The sequence below is a fragment of the Hemicordylus capensis genome, chromosome 1 (assembly GCF_027244095.1).
Source record: "Hemicordylus capensis ecotype Gifberg chromosome 1, rHemCap1.1.pri, whole genome shotgun sequence".
NCBI lineage: Eukaryota > Metazoa > Chordata > Lepidosauria > Squamata > Cordylidae > Hemicordylus > Hemicordylus capensis.
In genome coordinates this window covers 348,092,850-348,114,599 of record NC_069657.1, presented here as the reverse complement: position 1 = coordinate 348,114,599, position 21,750 = coordinate 348,092,850, and the positions used below count along the sequence as shown (strand labels likewise).

General features: G+C 43.3%; 1 protein-coding gene across 1 annotated transcript in view; it reads right to left on the bottom strand.

Moving 5' to 3' along the window:
• The window catches only part of ENPP3 (ectonucleotide pyrophosphatase/phosphodiesterase 3), a 106,059-nt gene that overhangs the window by 44,566 nt on the left and 39,743 nt on the right, over positions 1-21,750 (bottom strand). Inside the window, exons 10-14 of the mRNA XM_053281260.1 lie at positions 21,257-21,322; positions 18,521-18,593; positions 7,081-7,189; positions 6,852-6,980; positions 4,153-4,184 (exon numbers count right to left, since the gene is read on the bottom strand). Coding sequence (XP_053137235.1) covers positions 4,153-4,184; positions 6,852-6,980; positions 7,081-7,189; positions 18,521-18,593; positions 21,257-21,322 — 409 coding nt within the window. The remainder of the gene's footprint in view (positions 1-4,152; positions 4,185-6,851; positions 6,981-7,080; positions 7,190-18,520; positions 18,594-21,256; positions 21,323-21,750) is intronic.

Here is a 21,750-nt window from a genome sequence, read left to right as displayed (position 1 = left end):
ACCCGAATTGATTGGTGCTATTCAGATACTATTTTGATGTCCATTTTGCTGGGAAAACAGGCCTCAAAATGGCACTTTTTTCCAGGGAGAGCTGGTCTACCAATTGGGATCAGCAGGTAGAACAGCCCTCTGATGCACTGTCTGGAGAGGAGGGTTGGTCTACCCCGCTGATCTCAACTGATAGACGAGCTTCCCCAGAAAACCAGGAGAGCTGGTCTATCAGTTGGGATTGGCGGATAGGCCAGCCCTCCACTCCGACTTAGTGTGGTAGCCCACCTTGGAGGACATGTCTACCTGAGTAGAAATGTTGCTTGTTTGTATTTTTTAGAAAAAAATACTTCCCAATGATCTGCAGATTCCAAATTTTGCACTGGCAATCCTGCCACTTAAATTAGCTGGATACATTACTTTTTTACACCAGAATATGCTTAGAGAAAATAGTATAAATACAAATGAAAAAATGTTTTAACTGTTATTGTTCTCAACATATTTTTAACAAGAATAATCATATCAGAAAAGCAGAAGCTTTCCCTCCCTTACTCTCCTTTACATAAACCCTCTTTTCCCCTGGTTTGTTTCCATCTGATGTCCATTTGACAACTGGGTATGAAGCCCTGCCTGATGATAGCCACGAGATTGAAAACTTGAAACTGAATCTACAGCTAAAAGTCTTCCAAACCCAAAAAAGAAGCTACAGAATGTGCAAATAGCAACATTATTTTCTGTTTGAATTCATCACCATTGCTACATTAAGGCATGTTATTATTCAGCTATATTAAATGATGAGAAATCATTTTTTCTGTAGACAGGTTTATGGTCTGACTGTAAAGTGAATTTTCTGTCCCACAAGTAAGTCCTGAAGTGCCCAGAAACATGCTGGAGCTTCTTTTTCAATGACAGAATACATCTCTGATGCACTACACACTCTGGAAGCAAAAGCAATTGTAACTTCCCTGTCCCCTTTTTGCTGGGTCAAGACAGCACCCAAATATTCAGAAGCATCAGTGTTTACAATAGTGTGCTTGTTGGTGTGAAAAGAAGGGAGAGTAGGGCTTTCAGCAATGGCCAGTTTGATAGTCTGAAAACTAGACTTGCAGGATGCATCCCAGTTAAATGCTACATTATTTTTAAAAAGAAGACACAATGGAGCAATTTGGAGGCAAATTATCTAACAAATTTAGAGTAATACTCACAAAGTCCTAAAAATGAGTGGTGCATCCTTGTTGTGTGGCTCTACTACTTCCCAAATAGCTTTAACCAAGTCTGTTTTGAGATGTACGCCGATCTGAGATATTGTGTATCCCAAGTACATCACCAAGTGTATGCAAAACTGACATTTATCTGCAGAGATAGTAAGTCTCTGTTGTCAGAGTTTTCTTAAGACTCCTGTCAGTTTAGCATCATGTTCCTCAATGGTTTTGCCATACACTAAAATGTCATCCAGAAAGTAAGTGATTCCATCCATAGTCCCAAAAATTGCATACATCATTCATTGAAATACTGAAGCTGAGGAAGCTAATCCAAAGGGCAGTCTTTTGTACTGAAAAAGTCAAAACTGTACTGAAAAAGTAAAAAAAAGGCTTTTGTACCGAAAAACTCTGGGATAATGAAGGCTGTGAGAACTTTAAAGCAGAGGAATCTGATGATAGGCCGAAGACAAGACCAAAGTTGTGAACACTGAGGCCTCTTTCAGAGTAAGCAGCATTTCATTGACATTGGGTAATTGGGTAATCCACTACCATATTGGAGTTCACATCTCTTAAATCTATGCACAGTGTACATAGTGTACCATTTGATTTCCTCACAAGAACAATGGGGGAGGCCCATTCTGATGAATCAGTCGGTTCCATGTTGTCAGTACACTAAACACAAAGAGCTCTTCTCTAAGTGGTTTGTGCAATGCTCTGGGTACGTTCCTCACTTTGTGTTGTACAGGTATTGCATTTGCCATCATCTGAACTGTATGTTTGAAATGTATGTCCGTGCCAGGAACAGCAGCAAAAACATCCAAGAAATCAGCAATCATATCAGCATGCACCATTGTCTGTAATATGGGTTTTGTGCTATTGGAGTCTAAAACTATCTGTAGATCTTTCTGATGTTTCCAGCTTGATATCGAGACTCCTTTTTGTGGCACATACACTTTCCCTTCTGCAGTACATCCTTTGTATTCCAGGACAGCATTGAAGTATCCATGTATCGTAATAAGGGCACCTCCATATCCCCATGGGAGAATGTTGAAAGGCTGAAGGTGCAGATCTGATGTTGTAAGGAGTTTCTTGTAAATCATATGTGAAATGATAGCGCACGGAGAACCAGAACCAGCCAGCATCTGCACTTCATGGCCATTTAACTTGACAATGTGGAGAAGCAGACTCTGATTCTGTCACACTTAAAACACTGTCAGAAAGTGGTTCACCTGCCTCATCCTTATATAGTGAATTAGTAATGGAGTAAACTGCAGACTTGCAAACCTTAGAAAAGTGCTTTTTTTGCACCTGTTGCAAGTGACCTTCCATGCAGGAAAGTGACCAAATTGGCTTTGAGGGCAGAGTCTCCACATCGGAAGCTGTGATAGTTCCTCCTTTCTTGTGCTGCCATTTCTGGAGCAGTGCCATTGGGCTGGGAAGGAATTAGACTGAACAGCCTGGATTTCAGGAGGTTGGTTTTAGGGTACCAAAGAGAATGATCTGGCACTGTGAAGAGCTTTTCCCACCCTCCTAGCCATCTCTTTATCCAAGGTAGGTTTCGGCCCCAACTTGGAGGCAGTTTATCACACAGTTTGGAGCAGGTTTTTTTCATAACAATCTGATCTCTGATCATTTCAGCATTAAAGTTGGCAAATTCAGGTTACCCTGAAGACACACAATGCTGTGACATACTGATCGATAGATTAACCAGGCAGATGGAATCTAGAATAGAACTTATTTATTTATTTATTTATTTATTTACATATTTTTATACCGCCCAAAACTTGTGTCTCTGGGTGGTTTACAACAGATAAAAACAACATTAAAACATTAGTTAAAAACAAAACAAGAAATTTAAAACACAACAATTTTAAAAATTTTAAAACAATGCTCTAGAACAACATTAAAAACAATCAAAACAGTATCAGTTAAAAGCCTGGGTGAACAGATGCATCTTTAAAGACTTTTTAAAAGCTGTCAGAGATGGGGAAGCTCTTATTTCACTAGGGAGTGCATTCCAAAGCCTCGGGGCAGCAACAGTAGCAAGAATGTTCAGCACTCGCATTCAAAGTGGGGTTGAAATGATAATGAAGCTTGAAGATTAGCTTCATAAGAGGTGGCTCTCCAAGTAGGCAGGAAAGAGCAAATGTATATATACTATTTGGCCTTCAGGGCCCAGGCAGTAAAGCAATATAGACTTCTGCTTTGCTGGATTAAATTCAGGGGTCTGTATAATGAGGAGGTAATTGCAGAAATAGGACCTCCATTGTTTACAGGGAAGAACAAGAAAAAGGGTGGTGGTGGGATCTGAGTGATGCTGCAGTGGGCATCCAATGAACAACAGGGTCCAAGACTGAGAAGGAAACAGTACCTTCAGAGGTTGTGCAGGTCAGAAAGCTGGAGAAACAAGCAGCAGCAGCAACAGTAGAAAGCAGTTCAGGAATGTAGGCCCAGTAATGCAATGAAATAAGGTCAACTTTTCAAGTTCCACACATCATACATATGCATCACAAATCCTGAACAGACTTCATCCATCTGATCCATGAGCAATGTGTGTAGGAAGGACTTAGGTAGGTCCCACCTACATAATGCTCCATCGTTAAATGTTAGGCTAACAACATGGGATAAACCCATGGGGTAAACTCATGTCCACAATGTCTAAAAGTACCTGTATATTCAAGAGAATGAGATTCAGACATTAAATGTATCTCTGAGCCCCACCAATGAAGTGATAACAGACTATCCAGTAAAGTGATGAAACACTGAGAATTCTTTCTTCCAATCCCCATTAAGACATTTCACTTGAAGTTTTATTGAGGATGTATACAACACAACTTCTAAGGAAAACAACGTGGACTTGCTGTAGAAATCAGAATTCGGGTTCACTACTGCAGAGTTATGCATGGTGCTACAATACTATTAATATAGCTGCAAATTAAAAGGTATAAAAATGTTTACTCACTGTAAGGTTTTTAACAATTCCTTCTGAATCGACTGTTTAAAAGAAAATAAAGGTAAGTTAGACACTATATTTAAGATACCATGTGATTCTGCACCACCGCCACCCTGCAGTTAGATATACACTCTTAAAATTTGCTATGAAACTTTATTAATTTTGGGTTTGCTCTGTCAGTCCCAGTCTGTAAGACTCACCTACTTATTGTCAGAAAATGGGATTCCACTACATTGTTATGATCGTGTACTATTCTTGTACATTCAACAGAACCATTAAAATTCCACACAGCACCCTTTTACACAAGCAGAAAGGGCTGGACAGAGGGGAAAACACAATCTGACCTGCCTTTCTCCCACACAATCCGTGCCTCTTCTGGGCTCCGCTGCTCATGCACCCACAAAATTGGTGCAGCAGCGGCCTCCCAAAATGGGATCAGGAGGAGGAAGTCCTTTTGTATCCCACAATGCAATATGCAATTAATAGAGAGGCTGTTTCCAGCATTGTTGCCGCTCCACTCTGCCCAGCCTTTCTCCCCAACTCACTGATTAAAATGGCATCGGGACACCTAGGAGCTCCAAAGCCCAGAGCGACCATGCACATGATAGCCTGCTGCTGAGCCAGGACAAGGGGAGCAGGTTTCTGTCCTATCTCAATTAAAGCTTGGGCTCGAAAGCTGAGCTACCTGGTTTGGCAAGCGCTGGGTAGGTCCCATGGCTCCACACAAGCTCTGTACCCTGATTTCCCCACTCCTACCCAGCTTTGGCTGGTTGTGAAAATGACCTCAACATCTTCAGAGCCTGTTTGGGCCACTTGTGGTACTTATTGCAGTGTTATCACCTGAAACAACACAACCCAAACCAGCATGAATCAAAAACCTTCCTTCAGAAATAACATGTGAATGGGAAATCTCACCTGGTGTGGGTTTCTGATTCATGAGTGTTCATGTTGTATCATTTCAGATGATAACACAAGTGGCCGAAGGGCCAGATCCAACCTGCAGGGACTTCTTTTGCTAGCCCCCAGGTACGAACATTCTGGAACACCATCAGGAGCCATGAAGAGCTCTTGGTCTGTCCTGCTAATAAGCAGCAGCAGCTCAGTGAAATTCAGACCAGTTGCCCCTGTCTATGGGCCACAGCTCACTAAAACTACCTATCTACCCTCTCACCTTTTCCCCTGACTCCAAGCCTCTGCCCCTCACTTTCATTAATATTTGTAATAATTAATTTTAATGTAATAATGAATGTGTCGGAAATTGACCTTCACACACACACCCGACAACAAGCCATGGTTGGCTCCTGGCCTTTGTAGGGATGTGTGAACTGGTTTGACCCCGAACCAGTTCAAGGTTGAACCGGTTCAGTTCGATAGTTCCCAGTTCGGTTCGGGGGGTTCGCAATTTTTTTTTCTTACAGACTTTTTTTTAACCATTCTCCCCTTCAGGGGAGTTCCTTGGGGCAGCGCGGTGGGTGGGTGGGTATTCCATGGAGTTCCTCCTCCCCCCACCAGCCTCGGTTATCACCACCTCTGGCCTGTTCGGGTGATTCAGGCCTCCGTAGTTCGGCGCGGTGACAAAAATGGCGGCTGCCGCACATGCACAAATGGCGTCTCCCCTGGCATGGCCCAGGGCCTCGCAGAGGCCATTTGCACATGCGTGGCGGTCACCATTTTGGGCAACACGTCAAACTACATAGGCCCAAATGGGCCAAAGAACCGGCTGAACGGGCCAGAGGGGATGATAATGGTGGGAGACAATGCGTTGAATTCAGGCATCTTGCCTCTGAGGCTGGAGTTGGCCTATAGCCACAGACTAGTAGCTGTTGATAGACTTCTCCTCCATGAAGTTATCCAAACCCTTCTTAAAGCCATCCAGGTTGTTGACTGTCATCACATCTTATGGCAGAGAATTCCACAAGTTGATTATGCATTGTGTGAAAAAGTACTTCTGTTTGTTGGTCCTAGATTTCCTGGCAATCAATTTCATGGGATGACCCCTGGTTCTAGTGATACGTGAGAGGGAGAAGAATTTCTCTCTCTCCACTTTCTCCACAGCATGCATGATATTTATAGACCTCCACCATGTCTCCCCACATTCATCTTTTTTCTAAACTAAAAAGCCCCAGGTGTTATAGTCTTGTCATTTAACCTCTCCACCTGACATAAAAATCTAAATGTCCACATATCCCAGGGTTTTAAAATTATCCAAAAGATCACTCCTTGTCACTTCAATATTAAGCCTAAGCTAGCTAAAGCAAGAATAGGCTGTCATTCCCCAAACCTCTGATTCTCTGGTCAGGGGTGTAGCTATAATTGAGCAGATGGGTTCAAAGAACCCAGGTCCCCAAGCTTTTGAGAGCCCCCCAGATCCACCCCTCCCTATCTTCTTCATTATGTCCCTCACTCCAAGCAGCCGCCAGAGAGAGGGGTGAACACGGCCCCCTCTCCCCTCGGTATGCCCCTATCTCTGTTCCACAGATTAAATGCAGGTGACAGAGTTTCCATGTACCCACAGATCAGTCCCAGCCCTAAGAACTGCCCTATTAATCTCAATGGAAACAAACTGCTCTATGAGCAGAGTTGCTCCGTCCAGTAAAGTGAATGGGCAAGCCAGCTCATGAGAGATCTCAGAAGAGACCCACATGGCTCTCGCTTAGGCTAAAGGTGGTCTCTGCTGTTTCTAGACAAACTACATGGTTCAAGCTTACATGAAAAAAAGTCCTTTGGAATATTTCTCGCTCGGATACGAGGTGCTGGTCCATCATACATATAAAAATTAATTCTATCAAAATAATCAGTCATATATTCCATCTTATTGCAAAAAGTCTTATCCATTCCTAAAAGAGGGAGAGAAGAAGATGAAATGGGTTGACAAATATTCAGTCTGTAAGGTCAACAAAGCTCTTTACTGAGGCACATAAAACCAAAACAGTATACCATGATCAGCCAAAACAATGAGATTGACACAGTTGTGCAGGTTTCTTTGTTTTAGGCCTTCCATTAACATTCCCAGAGCCTGATCTGCCCGCTGCAAGGCTTTAATGGTCTAAACAAAAGGAGAAAAGGTGTTTTTTGTCATTTATCCCTTTGTGAGTTCAAGATTACAATGAAATCTATCACAACGTACAATGGAATAAAAAAATAGTGGCCAACATCATGACTAATGAAGCACCAGCACTCTGTTGGAAGGAAGTTCGGCATTGCAGACTAGCAGCACTCCACTAGTCATACATGGAGCGGGGGCAGGTTTCACCAATCTCCTCCAGCCCAGAAGTGTATCCTGCAGAGGCGTAACTATGATCGGGCAAGGGGAGGCAGCTGTCTAGGGGCCCTGGCCTCTGGGGGGGGCCCTCCAGAGACATGTCACGTGCCTCCCCCCACCCAGCGCCTGCCACAGCTCCTTAAATTTGAATTATTTTATTTTTTAAAAAATTCTCCTTCATGTTCATGCGAGTGCACCATATTTCCTTGCCCTCCCTCCATCCCTCCCTCTCCACCCTTTTCCCTTGTCAGCTCCTCCTCTTCCTTCCCTATCCATTGGCTGGCGGCACCCCACGTGATGAAGAAAGGGAAGGCAGGCACATGACTGGGTGTGTCGACGCCCCCGAGAGCAAGGAAGAGGAGGCCAATTGTAGTCAATCCAACCACCAGGCTAGCCACTTCTAAAAAATTCAGTTCTTCTGTTATGGAGATGGAGGAGCTGCAGCAGGACTCAGGCCCCTCAGGTTAGCTTGAGAGTGCTGCTCGTGCCGTTGCTCGTGTTGGGCATTGATTCATTTGAGGGCATTATGGCCCGCTTCCCCCTCCCCCACACGCACACACGCTGCATGTCTGGCAGTGGGAGTGGGCATATTGATTCATTATTTGGGGCATTATGGCCGCCCGCCCACCCGCTCCCCCCTGCCTGCCCAGGCTTTGCTTCTGTTTCCCTAATGGGGACGAGGAAGGGGAAGCAGAGCATTTTTAATTGCGACACTCTGCTCCCCCTACCTCCCCCCTTTAGGAAAACAGAAGTGAGGAGGCACACACAGGGGAAGAGTGACAAGTGTACGCTTTTCACAGTTCCTGGGCTCCGTTTATCAACTGCCTTTTAATAGGGGTGTGCATTTTGGAATTTTCTTGTTTCAATTTGTATCCAAATCGAAACACTCCCATTTTGTTTTGTACCCAAATTTTCAGAATCCGAATCAGCCCTGTTTGTTTTGTAGCCAAATTCTCGGAATCTGAATCGATTTGGATTTTTTAAAAGTGTCCCAGGGCAATAAGAGTGGGTGGTGGTGGTAGTGTCCAATGGGTGGAAGCTAGCAGCCAAATTTCAAAGGAATTAGGCAAAGGGCTGATTTTTTGTGAATTTTTTAAGTTTACACATCTTTAAGAATTTTCCCATAGGGAATAATGGAGATTCCAGCAAATGTATCGCTTCAAATCAAGGGGAAAGGGATGACCCATAGTGGAGTGTGGTGAGTGGTACTGCCCAATGGGGGCAAGGAAACTTCTAGAATTATTTCAAAGAAATTGGGCAAAGGGCTGATCTTTTGTGATTTGATGAAGTTTACGTGTCTAAGATTTCTCCCATAGGGAATAATGGAGGTTTAGGTTTCAGCAGCCCATAATTCCACTTTGGGGGCACTGGGGGTGCCCAGAGTGAGGGGTTGTGTAGTGCACATAGGGTGACAATCACCCCCATACCCACAAGCCTGTGGGGTACTGGGTTTTGTTGTTTCTGAGGTGTTCATTGTAGATTCTCTGGTAGCAAATGAGATTTTCAGTGAAAAACAAGAATCCACTCTCATATGCTACCAAAAAATCTACACTCAGAACACCACAGAATCAACAGAACCCAGCACCCCATGGGTTAGCAATCCTTCCCTGGCCAATGTGGGGTCAGTGAAGAGCGGCAAGAAGCAAAAGAGCCAATGGGGAACAAGGAGGGAATTGTCAGCAGGTCAGCCCATGATTTAGGTCACGGATCAGAAGGCTGGAAGGGTGGGAAATTCAAAGAGATGTCAAACACAAAATGGAGACTGACTCAGAGATCACCACAACATGGAGGTCCGAAACAACAAAACGTTTTGTAGCCGAAACAGGGACGTTTTGTTTTGTATACAAAAATTTTGGATCTGGAAAATGGGTGTTTTGTTTTGTCTACAAAACACCCGAAACAGGCTGTTTTGGGTACAAAACGTTTTGTATCCGAAACGTTTCGCACATCCCTACCTTTTAACATCCAAGGCTGATCTTTGACTCTTAATCACTTAACATGCAAAGGTAGGTAAGGGAGTGGAGAAATCACTCAAACATTACAGACCTGTCCTTGGCACATGAGATCATATGGGTCTTTTAAAAGTATACATGATGAAGGAGAAGCAGCCTCTCTTTCTAGCTCTCCCAAATTGGAGAGAAGTCAGTAGTTGCAAGGTTCCATTCATAGCCATTTCATATCCTGCATGATTATAATCTGCTTTCTGCCCATTCTGTATCCCATCCCATCCAGTAGGGATGTGTGTTTTGTTTTTGATACAAAACGTTTTGTGCACAAAACAGGCCATTTCGGCTGTTTTGTAGCCAAAACAAAACACCCAATGCTCAAAACAGAAAATTTTGTAGCCAAAACAAAATTTGTTGTTTCGGCTGTTTTGGAACTCCATTTTGCAATTGCAGAAAGTCTTTCTCCTTCAGTCTCCATTTTGAGTTTTGACATCTGTTTGAATTTCCAGCCCTTCCAGCCTGAAGATTGGCCAGTGAAAGCATGGGTTGATCTGCTGGAAATTGCCTCCTTATTCCTTTTAAGCAAATTTAAGGGTGAATTTTACCCTCATTGGCCAGTGGGGCAGTGTGCATTTCATTGTTGTTATTTCACACTGTTGTGTGTAGATCAATTGCATTTTGGGAAGGGGGATGTGGATGTGCATGACCTTTGGAAATCTGCCTGATTTTTTCCAAAGCTCTGCTGTTGTTGATGTGTGATGTTGATGTTATTTGGGATGGATTGGAGGCAGAAAGGGGGCTTTAGGGGCAGAAGAGTGGTTCAGGTGGTAGTGCCCCAATGGGTGCCTGCTGCCACCCAGATTCCAAAGGAATTGGGGAAAAGGCTGATTTTTAAAGAATTTCTGAAGTTGAACTGTCTTTGGGGCAGATTCGGAGCAGAAAGGGGGCCCGAGGGGCAAAACAGTTGGTTGGGTGGCAGTGCCCCAATGGGTACCTGCCACAACCCAGATTCCAAAGGAATAGGGCAAAGGGCTGATTTCTTAGGAATTGTTGGAGGTTTACGCTTCTTTAAGGTTCCCCCCCATCCTGGGAATAATGGAGGTTTCAGCAGACCCGTAACTCCATCTGGGAGGCACTGGGATGGCCAGGAGTGAGTGGTGGTATAGTGCACATAGGGTGCCAACCACCCCATGGGTTGCTAACCCATGGGGTGCTGGGTTCTGTTGTTTCTGAGGTGTTCTGAGTGTAGATTCTCTGGTAGCATATGAGATATTCAGTGACAAACCATGAATCCACTCTCATATGCTACCAGAGAATCTGAATCTACACTCAAAACATCTCAGAAACAGAACCCAGTACCCCATGGGTTAGCAACCCATGGGGGCGGTTGGCACTCTATGTGCTCTACATCACTACTCGCTCTGGGTGACCCTGGTGCCCCCCAAGTGCAGTTATGGGGCAGGAATTATGGAGGTCCATCATTCCCTATGGGGAAGAACTTTACAGACACGCAAACTCCATTATATCTTTAAAAATCAGCCTTCTGCTCAATTCCTTTGAAATCATTCTGGCAGCTTCTTTGCCTCCACTGGGCACTACCACCCACCCTACTCTGCTCTGGGCCACCCCTTTCCCCCCAACATGAAGCTATAATTTTGCTAAAACCTCCATTCTTCCCTATGGGAAAAATCCTATACTTCAAAAATTCACCAAAAACCAGCCCTTTGCCCAATTCCTCTGAAATTTGGGTGGTAGTTTCCACCCATTGGGCACTACCACCCCCACCCACTAGTTTTTCCCTGGGGCCATTTTTTAAAATCCCAAACGTTTCGGATTTGGATTTTGCAATTTGAACAAAGAACAAAATTGGGGTGTTTCAGATAGGCTGGTTTCGAACAAAGAACAAAACGGGGGTGTTTTGGATTCAGGCCAAAAACAAAACAGAAAAAAAACCAAAACGCACAACCCTACCATCCAGCCTCACATTTATTTGAGACACCTTGCTTCCTGAGATTCCTAATTCCCCTCCCTTCTGTCCTTTAAGAAACTTCTGAAAACTTATCTATTCTGCCAGGCTTTTAGGGGTGTGTGTGTGTGTGTGTTTTCCCCCACCCCACCCCGCTGTTGTTGTTTTAATTATATAAACCGCCTCAAGTCTAAGGGAGTCAGGCAGTCAATAAATTTGGTTCTGCTGTGCTGTTATTTACACCTTTTAACTAGTTGGGATAGTTAGCAGAGTCTACATTGGGCCAGGAGAAGGAGAGGAAGGTTGTGGAGGGGGGTACATTTTAAAATATTGTCTCTGGGCCCAAGCCAACTTTATTATGCCCCTGGTATCCTGTGAACTGGAAAGGGGCCCTTAAGGGTTGTGTGACCTTCAGGGACCCACTTCTGGGTCGCAGGGAGTGCTTCTGAGGGAGATCAGCAAAAATCATACACGAACACACCCATGCAAGTTCACAAGCAAGTTCTGGGAGGCAAGAGCAACAAGATATCAGCCAACAAAAATATTTTTTAAAAAAATAATTCAGGTTTCCTTGTTGTTTTCTGTCTTCCTAAAGCATTTTTTGAACTGGAGTCCCATTCTGTAAAGAAATCTATCAAAATGATTACTGGAAACGTTCATGCATTTAATTAATCAAAATAAGCTTATAATTTTTCTTCTAGTATTATGCAATCCCTTTACAATGCAGAGACATATATTGTCATAGTTTCCAGATACTTATTGTTTGATCTTTTTAGAGAGAGGAAAAATCAGTATAACTAGATTATATTATATTATTATTCTCCTCCATTGTCTTTCTCCTGATGTGATAGAAAATGGGGAAATGGTTTGTAAAGTGCATCAGTTCAGTTCCCAGCCAATGCTCAACTAAACCATACTGCAAGATACTTCACATGACAGTATCAGTGAGTACACATTCAATATTTAGCATGTTCCTACTTAGAGCATGTAATGTGTGTGTGGTATCTGCATATATATGGATACTTTAATACAGAACAAACTGAGAATATAATGTGATTTGTGGATACATAAATAAATATATTGAGCAACATTGTATAAATAGCCTAACTACACCATGGTTAAGGGTGATCATGCAGTGATAATAGACTCCCTCCTCCAGGCATTCCTTTCTCATATGCAAATCCCCTCACACAGACATTCCTCCAGTACCCTTAACCATGCTTCATTATTATGGCTGCATACGCATGTAACGTGAAACAGGAGGTGAATAACATGTGAATCACTGAATTTCTGTTAATCACATTGCAGACATTTGTCCAACCATGGTCCAGCAACCTCAGTTTTCCTGATCTGATGAGTCTGTATCCCAGCAAGCTCCAGAGCACTTGTGTCGCTGGACTGTGGCCAAAGCAGGATCAGCAGCCACTGGCCATTATCTTAAAGGGGGCATACTGGGAGATACCATGCCTTTTTGTAATGCTGAACTTACCCCCGGCAGGGAAATGGCATTTAAATCCCTTTAAATGCCATGCTATGCAAGCCCTTCTTCTGACAGCGATTGCACCACCACCCTCGTAAAAGCCCTGAAACAAAACTGTCTCACACAAGCTTGATTTCAGGAGGGGTGGATTGTGGTGCTTCTGTATCGGAAGAAAAGGTGAGAAAGCTTAGTGGTATGCACTCTTTCCCCCATGTGCATACATTTTTTGGTTTTTTCATTTCCCTTTTTCAGTTTCTATGTTTTGGAATAGCCTGGCTACAGGAATGTTGTTTATCTTTAAGAGATGTTCCTTCGCTACCTTCCAGGCTGACCACCTGGAGAAAGGAGTGTAGGAGCGTTATCTTAATGTCCTTGGCAATTTGCTAACCAACCAATCAGAAAGTAGCTGTAATGAGTGTGATTAAGTATCGACGGAACGTCCCTAAAGATTGGACCTTGGCATAGATCAAGGTTCCTGGGAGGATGCTACGCATCTGCCAGCTTGGGGTTCATCAACCATTATCTGGGGTTCCTAATGCACAGAAGGGACGTAAGACATTGAGGTGCTTCACACAATCCGTGTGAAGTGCCAGACAGGGTTCAGCGGGGAGAGCGGGCATAGCCCAGTCTCCCCATAGATGAGCAGTCACTCATTGCTGGGCAGTGGGATCAGCTTCCCAGATGAACAGTTGCTCCAGTCGGGTTCTCCCGCGCCCGGCCGCACCTCCTTTGGGAGCTCTGGGGGAAGGGGAGCACCACCATGCGGCACCCCAGAACCCCAAACCCCAGGAAGGTCCTGCCTCCCCTCTCCCCCCCCCCATATGTGCCAGCTGTGGCTGCAAGCTCCTGCCCCTGTGGCAGTTTGCTGTCAGCAGAGCAGCACTCTCATGGGAGGGCCAGGCTAATGGGGAGGATCTTAGTCTCATCAAAACCATCAGTCTTCTGTTGGTCTGCAAGTTCATGAGTTGAGCTAACCCAACAAAGGGGGTCTTTAGCGGATTAAAGCCTTTGTCTCAGAGCAAACGCATATGAGAGAAAGAAATGCTGAATCATCCCTGCTAAGCTTTCTGGCAAAGGCTACTCCTAAAACGCTTCTTTTGTGTAGGTACAAAAATGGCTGCCGCCTCCACCCCTCTTTATTACAGAGCTTGAATCTCTCTGGACTTGGGGTGGAATTCCCAGGGAAAACTCTCTTCCTTTTGCTATTGGAAAAGTATACAAAAATCTTCCACCTGCAAGCCTACATGTGGTGAGAAAACTGATAGCTCTTAACAGCCTGAGGTGTGTTTGCACCAGAGGGGAAAAAACCCTTTCAGCCCCGCCCCCGCTTTCTTCTGAAGAGAGGCTTGTAAAAGAAAAGAACAAAATGAAAAACAATTTTATTCAAATGCTACAGACTGCTTCCATCTGAGCCTTTCTCAGCTTTTAGTTACTGGTAAAAATACTCAGTAGATTACTTCAAAAAAGCACCCCAAGTGATGTTGGGTGGCAAGCTTTAAGAATCGTGGTTACCTAGTTGCAAGGAGCTCTGGCGTTCACCTGCCTGTCAGTCAGGACAGGGTTCACTTCCACTATGTGTCTGGGCATAGCCGGGTGTGCAGACAGCAGAAACAGCAGAAGCACCAGAAATGGGGACAGATCTTTACTCTCCTTCAAATTCCCAGACTCAAATTCTTTACTCTTCCATTCTCGGGCTCAGTCCAGCATTGTGCTGTATGTAGATCTGCCGCTGTGGGAAATCACGGGAGGGGGAGTCCCAATTTCCAGCTAGGAGAGTGGGGTTGCCATTCCAGGCAAAAATAAAGATGTACATGTTCAAATGGGTGGATGGGCTGGCAGAGGGCATGCTTTGACAGCTTCGTTCTGTCAGTTATCAAGACAGGGAGAGCTGTTGCCGGGGTACCCATCCCCATGGCTTGCTTATATAGAGTAACCTGCTGTCTGGCCCCCATGGCCATCCGGCCCACATCTGCCGGTCTGGCTCCCTTGGCCTTACACTCTCATGAGATAGTGGTCCATGGGAGAAGAGGGATTGTTGTCACACATTATTAGCAACTAGCTTAACCTGCACAGAGCAACTATGTGCTAGTATTTGATTGCTCCCCTCACCCCCTGCCACAGCCCCCATCACCTCAGAGATCTCTCCACCCTCACCTGAACCACACTCCTGCTCCTGCTCATCCATCCCCCTCACACCTCTTGGTCACTCCTCCATCCCTTTACTCCATCCCCCTCACCCCTCTTGGTTGCAGCTGCAGCGTTGCTCCAAGCTGAAGCCCCCTATCTCCAGAGGCCACCCCAGCCTCACCCAAGCCCCGCTCCTGCTCCTCCCCACAGGAACAGCCGCAGCAGCAGTTGACCGGGCCCTTCCTTGGTGCCACCAGCACCACGGCTGCTTGTTCCCCTCCGGCTGCTGACAGGCCTGGGCCTGTCCCTTGACTGCCTGCCTGCCTCCACCAATAACCTCAGTAGCCCAAAAACACCAGCAGTGGTTGTCTGGGCCCTTCCTTTCTGCCAATGGGTACTGCCATGGCTGCTCATTCCCCTCAGGCTGCTGACAGGCTTGGGCCCGTCCTTCCTTCTTTCTCTCTTCCCCTCCCTTCTTTCTCTCTCTTTCTCTCTCCTCCACTCACTCTTCCTCTCTGACTTTCTTCTCCTCCCTTTTTTCCTTTCTTTCTCTCTCCCTCTCTCTCTCCCTTCCTGAGCTAACAGATCTTGTTCATCTTGTTTCCTCATCTAATTCACACAACAGCAGACCCCTGACATCTATCTATCTATCTATCTTCCTCTCCTCTACAATCAAGAACATCTTCCAAGTAACAGTTGCATTCCAACTGACCTTAACCATCACAGGCTCCTCCTCTCTATCTGCACATGGAATCCCCACTGCCCAATCACCATGGTGCTTCTGCTCTCACAGGCTCCTCCTCACTATCTGCATATGGAATCCCCACTGCCCAATTAGGTGCTTCTGCTTGCGAACTCTCACGAGAGCTGCCACACACACGATGAGCCACGGGTAAGCCTTAGAGAATTATATATAGAGATTCTACCATCTTACCCTGCCTGATTTAAGGTTGTATTTTGATGCTGTTTGTTTGACGTGGTTAAAAGAATGGATAACATTAAGAAATCCCACAATACTTGATCTGGAAGGATTTGATAGAAGGTTTGGATGGCATTCATATCTGTGGTACGATAAAAGTAAAGTGCATAAAGATTTTCTTAATCATTATGTAAGAAGGAGTCTAATGAGAGTGTGGGTAAAATATAAAAAATGGTTGGAATCTAAAACTCCATTATGGCTATCCCCGATTGAAGCTTTAGTACGTAAAGAGATAAATATGCAATCTGAATGGGGTACCTATAGGGATTTGTTATGTTTCCAAGAAAAGGGCTATAAATTAAAAAACCTAATTGAAGTACAAAATTTGGTTAGTAACTGGTTTCAGTACCATCAGTTAAATGAAATCTATAAGAAGGATCAAATGTCGAGATTTGAGAAGGAGCTGTGTGAAAACGATGAAAAATTAGTTTCTAAGATGTTTAAGTTGTTGCTTTTGGAGGAGACTAGATGAAGTGGTTAAAACGACTATGATAAAATGGGCTCAAGATGTGGGTCATAATATAGATATGGCAGCTTGGGAAAAATTATGGAAAATGGATTTAAAGTTCACTGCATGTTACACTTTAAAAGAAAATTATTATAAGATGATGTATAGGTGGTACTTGATACCCAAAAATTTAGCATTAATGTATAAAAATGTTCCAAACAAATGTTGGAAATGTGGACATTGTGAAGGAACGTTTTTTCATATGTGGTGGTCTTGCGGGAAGGCAAAGGCCTTTTGGGATATGATATATAATGAATTTTTAAAATGACATTTCCTAAGAGGCCAGAATCCTTCCTGCTGGGAATAACGCAAGCAGAGTTTTCAAGAAGAAACTTAACATTTTTTATGTACACAACCACGGCGGCCAGAATAGTATATGCGCAGAAATGGAAGGATAATGAAATGCCCTCAAAAGAAGATTGGTTGATAAAAAATTTGGAATATGCGGAGATGGCAAAACTTACAGTACTGATAAGGGATGAAAACTTGGAATCTTTTTTTAACAAAATTGGAAACCATTCTTACTATACTTAAAGAATTAGTTTTCTAATATGGACCTTTCAGCAGGGTTTGAAATTTAGTAATAATAGCAGGTTGGGTAGAGCAAAATCGAGTTTGCAATGTGTAGGATATATGTTTTGAATTACTATAGCAATGGTTGACTTGTACAGTTAATGAATTGCGCAGATTGATGAGCGGGAAGTCTATATTTACTTAATTAGATGTAACGGGATTGTTAAGATATTGTAAAAACCAATAAACATTTTAAAAAGCAAAGAGATTCTACCCAACAGCCCTGTCCCCACAGATGGTTCTTCTCATCAGTTGTGAAGGGATATCCTTATCATATATCTAGGAATCGATCCTTTCACAGGGGTAATGCCGATCCTACTTCCTGGTCTTTCTCATGAGTAAGCCTAGGGCCCGCACGGGTACCCCCCAAGTGTGAGGGGCTGAGCCCCCCTTCCCCAACATCACTGTATTTAAAAAAACAGCCTTTCAATAAATCCTGATTGGGGCTGCCCTTTAAATCCAACCTGGGTATGGCCACCCTGTAATATGCTGCGGTCCCAGTGCTCTAATGGGGTTGCCCTGCCTATGATGCAATCTCAAAGGGATGTGCTTGTGAACACACATCATTGTCACTTCATTATCAGAGAGCTAAGCACTTAGTGACCATCTTGCCATCCCATCTCCTTTCTCTTCTGATTGCTAGGAGGGAGGAGCAAGGAACAGAATGGGAAGAGGGAATGCTCCTGTGTGCTGTTTGACAGGCTGACAAGCTTGGGCTGGGATGTGTTGGCGTCCCTGTTGCTGGGTGACTTCTTTGAAGACAGGGGTCAGGGTAAGTGCTTGGAAAGGCAGCCAGCAAGAAGCACTGCAGGCATGGAGCAGGCACAATCCTCCCAGACAGGTCTCTCTGTGCCACCGTCTCTATGATTGTGGCTCCACAAAGCAGACAAAATCATGGTTATGGCACCATCCAAATTCGGACATAACGCTGCTGCCAAAAAACCCTCAGGTTATTGCAGCAAAACTCACTACAAACTGAAGGTTCAAAATGGACTTTGGTGAGGCAAACCGCAGGTCGCTTTTGCTGCAAAATCACAGTAACAGACACAACAGAGTTCCAAGCTCTGTCTTGTTTACCTCCAGTTTTGTGTTATGTACGGATGCCTCTATGATGTTGAACCATGGTTAAAGGAGAACAGGTAGGTAAGTATATTGGCCAAAGACTGGAGGTCTGATTGGGTGATTCTGTGGCTTGCTCCTGATGGTAAAAAGTTACATGGCATCAACCCTCTGTTTTAAAATGCAGCCTAGGTTGGCTTACTGTCTTTCCAGACCATAATCCTTCATGCAAAAAGGTGACATCTGTTACTCTTGTTGTAGAGGATTCGGGTATCTTCCCACAAGACATCACTTTTGTTACAAGGATATAACACTTTCCTGGCACTCAGATCACAGTGACAGCACATCCATTGTGATTAGAAGTACTGTGCAAAATGTGGATATGCATATGTGACAACCACCATTTTGAATATAGGCACCTACTTACATTTTGCTGAAGACATTTAATTAAAAATAATAATAATTTTAAAAGCTTACCCCCCCGCTAAGTGGTCCAAATGAGTGTCCAGATTTGTCAGGTTCTTCAATGTACAAGGTATAGAAATCTGGCCTAGAGTTCAAAGGAAAAGAGTGCTGTGAATACTTGAAAAGGGATTGTAGTCAGCCTTCCCCCAGATAATGCAATATATTCTTAATAAGGTATAATCACAAAAGGTTCAATTTTTGGTGCATATTTTTAGAAACAGTAGCCACAAGCTAGATTTCTAAAAGTGGCCATCCCTGAAAACCAGAACCCAGAGATGAATGTTTACCATTTTTAACAAGGAAGTCTCCCTATCTTAGCTGCATTACCAAATAATGCAACATATTTGCCCATAATATAGAATTTTTTAAAAAATGATATAAACATATTTTATAGATATTTTATATTATAGAAATATAAATATTTTAAATAAACTTTTCACAGACAATAATTAAAAGAGATATCTTCATTTAAAAGTTGTAAAGTTGTGCCATCGAGTCAGTGTCAACTCCTGGCAACAACAGAGCCATGTGGTTTTCCTTGGTAGAATACAGGAGACGTTTACCATTGCCTCCTCCCACTCAGTATGAGGTGATGCCTTTCAGCACCTTCCTATATCACTGCTGCCTGATATAGGTGTTTCCCATAGTCTGGGAAACATTCCAGCGGGGATTCGAACCAGCAACCTCTTGCTCCCTAGGCAAGTTACTTCCCTGCTGCGCCATTAGGTGTCTCGTCATCTTCATTTAACCACATTTATTATTTATTATTTATTTAATGGATTTTTATACCGCCCCAAACCAAAATCTCGGGGCGGTTCACAATAATAAAACAATACAAATAAATAAAACATTAAAATCAATTAAAACTCCAAAAAGTAACAATATTTTAAATTACAAAAGCTAAAAGGCCTGGTTAAAAAAATGAGTCTTCAAAGATCTTTTTAAAACCGCTAGAGATGGGGAGAGTCTTATGTCAGCGGGAAGTACATTCCAAAGTCTCGGAGCGACAACTGAGAAGGCCTGTCCCTGAGTGGCCACCAAATGACTTGAAGGCAGCCACAGTTGGGCCTCCCCTGACGTACGCAGTGGACAATGGGGATCATGCAGAAGAAGATGCTCTCTTAAATATTGTGGGCCTAAGCTGTTTAGGGCTTTATAGGTTATAACCAGCACTTTGTATTTTGCCTGGAAACCTATTGGTAGCCAGTGTAACTTCTGTAATATAGGAGTAATGTGGTCTCTTCAAGATGACCCGGAGACCAACCTGGCTGCTGCGTTGTATACTAATTGTAGTTTCCGGACTATGCACAAAGGCAGCCCCAAATAGAGCGCATTGCAGTAATCAAGTCTGGAGGTTACCAGCAAATATACTACTGTTCTGAGGTCATGAATCTCAAGAAATTGACGCAGCTGGCATATCAGCCGAAGCTGATAAAAAGCACTTCTGGCCACTGCCTCAACCTGAGAAACCAGGGAGAGGCCTGAATCCAGAAGCACTCCTACAATCCAGAAGCACTCCTACAATCCAGAAGCACTCCTGTTCCTTGTGGGGAAGTGTGACCCCATCTAGAACAGGCAGGTCAATATCATTTCCCAAGTTTCCACATGTAAATTTAATGACTCATTTCTTCATTTGCATTACCGTATTTACCCAAATAAAAGAAGACTGGATTTAGGATAGTCCCCTTAAAAAGTAGAGGTTAAATACATTTACTTGAAAGGAACAATTTAAGACAACCTCCTGATTTCTAGTATCAAAAAAACTTGGATAACCTAGACTTGTATTCAAAACCTAAATCCTAATCTTGCATTCAGGTAAATACAGTAATACTTCCTAAAACAGTGATTTTATGCCATTGCCAAGAACATAGCTCATGATCGAATAAAGCCAGTGACACCACCACCACTACCACCACCCTCTCTAAGGCAAACTCAACCCATCAGCTGTGTGTGATGGCCCATCAGAGTATTAATAAATCTTTTGTTTTAGCTGTTTATCTGAGACTGCCATGGAAATACTGTAAAAGTTAAGAAGCCTATTATTAGCTTTTGCAGCTAGGAACTGCAAAACGGAACCTTTTCACATTGCCCTCACTCTGAGAAACAGCCTCTGTTTAGTGCATCATGCAGCTGAGGAGTTTAGAGAGGGAAGAGAAAAGGAGATGAGGTGATAGTAGGAAAAAGAAAACTTAAACCTGTCAAGACAACATTTCTTAAAAAGAGGGCTATTTGAATGAGGAACTACACATAAGAGAAAAAGGTTCCTCCTCCACAACATATAATGCAACTTTCCCCATGTCATCTCAACATGCATTCCCTTACCCCTGCCAACCAATGATATGAACATGCGGAAGGACATAAAGTCACTGTATGTTACAGAAGGAAGGGGAAACTCAACACATGACTGTTGCTTCCAGGAGCACCTCATGTTTCTCCAAGTTTCTACCCAGGGAATACTTGAGAAAAATGCAGGAAACAGTCAGCTTGACACAGACACTAGAAATTTGATATGAACTGGGTGGAGCTGGTGTGTGTGTGTCCAAAAATAAGATAAAGAGAACAGGGAAGAGATGGGACATATTAAAAATGAGCAAGTGGGGATACTGAAGGAAAGTGAGAGAGTTCAGAGTTGGAGATAGAGGAGAAGAAAGACAGAACACAAAATCATAGCACATACTAAACATTTCACAACGGAGAAAACATTTAGAGTTTGAGTTTGTTGCTTTATTAGCTATTACTGCAAGTTACCTCTCAGATTTGGGAAGATCAAACCAATTCAACAATTTTGTTACTCTTGCTTCATATGTAATTGATCTACAAGGAATAAAAATATATTTAGGCATTAGGAAAAGATTGTGTAATACGATATTTTAATGTAAAGCACGGCAAACATATTTTTACAGAAATTACTCTTCATTCTTGTTCAAGAATGAATTCAATTATCTCATTATTCAAATAACCTCATCATTAAACTCAACAATTCCACATTTCTGGTTCAAAGGGGCTAGTGGTGGACATATCCTCCTAACTAATGAAGTGCTAGCAGAAAGACGTTATACTAGCATAAAACTGTTGGTCTAGCTACTTGTGCAAAGTCTATTCCAGACTACTGTTGCATAATTACAAGCATGCTTGTGTTTCTGCAACAATTGCACAACCTGCAGCACATCTCATTTGTCTTAAAGGGAACTTCTCACAAATTGACTTGTGCAGTGTTTGGTAAGTAATGACTCACTAATTGT